The sequence below is a fragment of the Glycine soja genome, chromosome 7 (assembly GCF_004193775.1).
Source record: "Glycine soja cultivar W05 chromosome 7, ASM419377v2, whole genome shotgun sequence".
Taxonomy (NCBI): Eukaryota; Viridiplantae; Streptophyta; class Magnoliopsida; order Fabales; family Fabaceae; genus Glycine; species Glycine soja.
In genome coordinates this window covers 4,481,397-4,487,958 of record NC_041008.1, presented here as the reverse complement: position 1 = coordinate 4,487,958, position 6,562 = coordinate 4,481,397, and the positions used below count along the sequence as shown (strand labels likewise).

The 6,562-nt window shown below is 29.9% G+C and overlaps 1 protein-coding gene across 1 annotated transcript; it reads right to left on the bottom strand.

Moving 5' to 3' along the window:
- Positions 1–4,947: 4,947 nt before the first annotated feature.
- On the bottom strand, positions 4,948–6,292 carry LOC114418274. Its single transcript, XM_028383541.1, has one exon. It carries the CDS (start codon positions 6,063–6,065, stop codon positions 5,127–5,129), a length of 939 nt encoding a protein of 312 aa, XP_028239342.1. The 5' UTR covers positions 6,066–6,292; the 3' UTR covers positions 4,948–5,126.
- Positions 6,293–6,562: the final 270 nt, after the last annotated feature.

Here is a 6,562-nt window from a genome sequence, read left to right as displayed (position 1 = left end):
ATCTGGATTTACTTATTTATATATATATATATATGTATGTATGTATATAAATTACTTATTTTTCTAATCGTTCATAATATTAATATTTATTTGGTATCTGTGCCTGAGATAGATTCAGGTGACCGGGAATCGTTCATAATAGACAAATACAATTCTGGTGGGACTGAACTCTGTTGAAGCCTGGTCCACTGCGATCGCGTCTACGGTTGAATCAACTGCAGACAATATCAACCAACAGAAAAAAAAAAAAACTTATTTTTTAATATATATATATATATATATATATATATATAAATACATTAATTATGGAAAAATGAAGTCATAATATTATAGTTACACGATGTGGGTTGTGCAATTATTTTGTGGACCAAAACCTCGTGCATAATAACATACACTTAGCAGACAAGAGAGCATAATGTACCTACAATTTGTTATTTGATGATAAATGTATATATATATATATATATATATATATATATATATTTTAAGTCTATTATCTAAAATTTGTCTAATTTATGATATGATTTCAATGAATTTATTTCGAAAAAAAATGGAATGTATTTGAAAGTGATTAACATATTAAATAAGATTTAAGAAATTGAATGTATCATCAAAATAATTTATTTTGATAAAGATTCTTGTTTCGATAACTTTATTAAAATATGTGTGAAATTTAAAAACACTGGTTATTTTAAATTTTAAAATATCAATTGAAACAGTCACAAATAAGTTACATGAATATATCAAATAATATTACATTAAATCTTTGTATCTAGGTTGTTGTGTATTATTAAAATTATAAAATTCGACCATTAAATTTAGAAGTTTAAAAATAAAACTTATGACTATCAAAATTTTAGTGAATTAAATTATTATTACTTAATTTCTCAAATACCAACATAACACCCCACGTCAAAATTGACTATTATAATTATTAATGAAATAAACTTTAAAATCAAAAACACTATTATAAAATCTATTTATAAATTATCTTACGAACCATTATACAATATTAATTATTATAATTATTTATGAATGTCTTTATCAAAATTATTATATTTATTAAGTATTAGATAATTTTTTGATAAATTGAAAATTATGAAGTTACTTGTTTGATTAAAAAAAAAATTACAATCGAGATTGAATTTTATATCTCATCTTTAAATATTTATTTGTTAATAAAATGATTTAATAAAAATTATTCAGTTTTAACAATAAATTATTTTCCAAAAATAAATAAATTTTTATGATTAACAATTCTATTGATAAAGGTTTAGAAATATAATGGGATTGCAAAATCTGTCATGCTCTGGGAGAAGGGAACTATGCAGCAGATTTCCTTGCAAAGGAGCTGGGAGCAAACACTATGATACTTTTGGTCCAATAGAGATGAGTTCTATTCCGGGAGCAGAGTGCAATTCACCCGCACTTAGTTTATTTTTCTGTTCCAGTTTAGAAATATAATAAATGTACTTTTAAAACTCTCATCAACTAACTCATCACCAATAGATACAATAATTTCGTAGGTTTAATTGTATTTTTTTACCTCCACCAACTTTTTAATTTTAATATATTTTATCTTTAACAATTTAATTTGACATATTTTACTCTAACATTTAATAAATTTACAAATTTTACTCTTGTTATTTATCCATTAATAAACATAAAAATCAGAGATAAAATTAGTCAATAAAATAAAAAATTAGTGATAAAAAATACAGTTACATTAAGAGCAAATTCACTGAAAATAAAAGTTGGGGGTCACCTTATTCTGAGACAATTGAAAAAAGGTTATAGTTAACTAGGTCAAACATAACCGATGGATATTCAATAATGATTAATTAAAATCACACGTAAATAACATATGTAATAAAGTCAACTGATAATTAATATTTCATAATAAAACTTCATTTTACATTTCTTTTTCTCTCCCCAGTCCCACCCCTTATTTTCTGTTCTTTCTTCTTCTATTTTTCCTTTTTTTACAGGGTTAAGATTCCTCATTCATCTAAAAAGTGCAAAACTTTTTTTCCTGGGCAATCATGATTCCCAAACTCTACAGTTTGATAATATTCCTATCTATATTTCGACCATTTTTATAAAAAAAATTCTTGGACAAGCAAGCTTTTTTTTTTTTTTTTTGTCTACCTCACGGCTAGCTAGTTCAAAAATAAAAATGACTTATTTTCTATAACAGTGGGATTAAAAATAAGGCTAATTCTATTTGCAATCTCCTTATTTTCTCTTTCAATATTTTTTATATTTAAGGAATTGGAATTATATATATAAAAATTGGAAACTGATTTATGAAATATTAAAAATTAAAAATAGGGATGCAACGAGAAAAAAAAAGGTGCAAATAAAACTTTCTTAAAAATAATAATATGAAACATAGTTTGCCAAATGTAGAAGACAAGGTCTGCTTGAGGAGGCCCAGATCCCTTCGAGGCACATGGGCTTATTCACTTATATTTTTTTTAAATAGGGAGAGGGCTTGAATACTAACGCCCGTTATTTGTACCTATGCAGGAAAATAGATTGCCGTGACAATAATGATTGAATAAATAATAAAAGTAAATACATGCATATTAAGCCAAGTAAGTACTTATTACACTGACACATTTATACTACTTGGAGTGTAGAAGTGTAGATGATCAATTGGTGTGTGAAGTTATTCTTATTTAACTTTGATTTTGATTTTGAGTTTAAGTTTTAAGTATAAAGTTGTGAATATTAATCCCAAAGGAAAAATGTGTGAAAAATCCCAAAGAGCTCACTATGCTAATCGAGTAAATATCTAGCTTTGACAGAAAAGAAAAGTTTGATTAGTTTGAAAAGGAAAAATGTGTTGCCGAAGAAAAATTAAACCATGTTAATTAGGGAAAGCTGGTTGTAAATATTAATTTAATAACAATTAACAAATGAACTTATACCAAGTGAGCACATCATTATTACAACTTAGAAGTTTCGAAATAGATTTTTAATAACAAATGAAAAGTCACATGCATGATAACTACTAATTACTACGGTAACAAATATATTTTTAGTTTCTTAGGGAGAACAAATGGGCCACAAGAAGACAAAAATTGATGAAATTCAGTGTCAAATTTATGATTTTCTTTTTGTTGCTTATATGAGGAGGTTCCAATTCAGAACAAATGACTATAATTTAAAACATATAGTAAGAATTGTTTACTTTTATATATATATTTTTAGTCATATTAGTAATTTATGTGGGATTTCTATCACAACTCACACAGTTAAGACTAAACCTATAAAATATGAGATTTGTAAGACTAAATATTTGTGAATAATTAAAATGATTTGATTAACCTGACTATAATAATTAAGATATGTATGTCATGATATCATTTGATAATTTGGATTTTGATTTAATTCATGCAAAAATTAATTCATGAAGTGAGAGTTATCTCTCATTTGTATATAGTATTTTAGCCATTAATTAATTTACAACCTTCAAGACAAATATTCAAAGAGTATTTTTTTTTTCAACACCAATTACTCAAGCTCCTAATTTCTAGATTTTGATTCTTATTTATTGACTCCAAGTTTCTGCCCACTTTTCAAAATGTCACTCCAAATCTTCTTTGCTCCTAATTAACATAAGCTTGAAAGGAGAAACACTAAATTAAAACAAAATAACTAAAAATGCATTTTTATACTAATATAAAACAAATTTGGTATTTATAATAGGTATCTTTGCCTAAAAGCCCTAAAACATTACTTTCGAGAAAATCATATACCAATTTGTTACCATAATTCAAATTATAAAGAAGAATGTGTTGTGCATGACTTATGCTATGAGCAGACAGATGTTGGAGTGAAGCGAAATGTAGTGAGCAAAGTGTATACGAACTGAACAAAGTAAAGTGGAGGATATATAGTGACAACATATTATCATTTGAGCTCGAATCGTTCGTTTGTTGGATTACGATTACAGTATATGGGTGATATTATAAATTTGTATTGTTATCCATATATATTTGATGTAAAACATCTAGGACAATACTTATTTTAAACTAGAGAAAATACCTTTTATAGATGTAGATCAAGTTTGATGCTATGAAATTCCAAATTCCAAACACACATTCGATTGGAGATCAATTTGAATTGTTTTTCAAGTCAAATCCCCAGCCCATGACAAACTGACTATAGACACTCTCCATTCTATGAAATAAATAGTTTTTTTTTTACCAAAGGCGTGGTATAATTTATTCACAATGGTCAAAGATGACAAGATGTACCTTGTCCAATCTGCTAAATTACAAAGCATAAACAGGTTATATTTTAATAATTAACATATGCATGTTTTCATAATTTCACCCCATCTAGTATAACAACTAACGAGTGAATATTAAATAAATAAAACTTTTTAATCAATTTAATTCTTTGGCTATTAAATATTGAAGAAAATAATGTAATTTTTTTATTAAGTTATTTAATTATAAATTGATATGTATGATAAAAAATAATCATAAAATTGTCAACTATAATAATAATTAGGGTAAAATATGTTTAAGATTATCAAAGATGACAAAAAAAAACATGTACTAAATTAATATAAAAAAAATTATGAGAATGAAACTTTTTAAATTGTTAAATTCTACATGCATCTTAAATATATTTTACTCTGACAATTATTTTAAAAATTTATATTTATTATGATTTCTGGTTGCTTTTTTTACATCTTTCTTTCTTTTTTTGGGTTATCATATGATTCCTGATTATTTTAGTGCATAAGTAAAGTGAAACAAAATTTGAATTTTCACACGCATAAAACTTTCCACAATTAAGTAGGCATCCCTTAATCTTCCTTACGACCCATCACAATCAAATCATCATAAAGCAAATCTCTGCAATCTTATAACATAGCGCAAGCCATTATGATAAATCAAATAAAAAGCATATCAAAGTGAAGGAAAAAAAAAGATACTGAAACGGAAGCTTCAAATTGAATTATTGACCACTGAAAGGACAATGGATAACAAAAAGTCCGCAAGTCTTTCCTTCCTTCAAATTGTATAATTTATACACCCAAAGAATCCTATCAACTTATTCAATAAACAGATGTTTTCCACTATACACGATACATGAAATTCTAAACATTAGGAAGAATAAATAACCCAATGTTGACCATCAACATTTACCTTAAGATTGTTGACTTTGGCAAACAAATCAACGGCTCTCCGAACACCTCTATTATCCGCTGCGGTGAAATAATCGTGCCCGAAAATAACCCCACCGGGTTGGAGGATCCGAAATCCACGATTAATATCGGCCCATGCCGATAAAAAATCGTGGCCAGCATCGATCTCAATCAAATCCGCAAACACCCCCCACTCGCAAAACAACATCAGGGTCGACCCGCTCGAAAATGGAACGGGCATTACCGACCCGGTCTGGTTAAAAGTAACCACATTCTGAAGGAACTGGTAAAAGAGCCAAACGTCACCGTTTTGCATCGGTATTTTACTGAACCGGTCCCTGAACCCGGCCCAGCCTCGAAAGTCGTCGACGCAGAGGATCTGAGTTTCGAGGCCGAGTCGCCGAGTCAACTCGGCCATGTGTATCGCCGACGCGCCGAGGAACGTTCCAACTTCCACGACGGTTCGCGGCCGCACCCGGCGGATGAGATTCTCGAAAACCTTGCCGGTGGAGCCCCATCCCTTGACTTTAGTCGTTCGCCGGAGCTTTGCCGCCGCATGCGGCGGCGGGAAGTTTTCAAACGGCGAGGTGCCGTTGAAGAGGCGGTCAACGAGCGTCCGGCGAACGGACTCCGGCGGAATTGGATCGGCGCAGCGAGTTGTGACTCGGAACGGGTTCACCTCGGTGGTGTTAATTGAGAACCGAATAATAGGTTCTAACGACGATGGCGATGGCGACGATGATGGTGAGAGTGGTAATGAAGTGGAAGAAGGGTGGTGGGATAAGTAACCTAAGGTGTACGTTAGCAAAAGGAGAATAAAATACGCGGCGGGTTTTGCTCTTTTGACGAGTATAGGTGTTAACGAAGGTGAAGGTCTTCTATGATGCTCTGTTTTCATGTTTGCGGAGATTTCTTCGGGGAATTATAGGTTAACAGAGAGCAACGTTGGATTTAGATTACAAGTGTTTTGGTTTGGACATGAGTGCCGACAAGTAGTGACCATAGAAACGAAGAAGAAGGAGGATAGTTCTTCGAGTGTTACGTTTGTGGAAATTTCAATTTTAATCGACTAATTTTAATATATCACTGCTACTACTACTTCTACGTGGATTAATATTTGAAAGTGTGACCATTCATATTCATGTTTGCTGATAATTTTCTTTTGTCTTTTGGAGATGTTAATGTCAAAAATTTATGAATGGGGCATCGCGATTTAATTATGCAACTGCCTTTCATGAATTGTCATTTCTTTTTTACCTATTTTAATACTAGCCTTTTATTGAGTCAAGTTTTACGTTCAAAATATCGGTGTCAACATCATTGTTATCCATCAATTAGTGAATAATTCCATGCTTTTAATGGCCAATAAAATTCCTCTTAAAGTGCTCCGCAAAA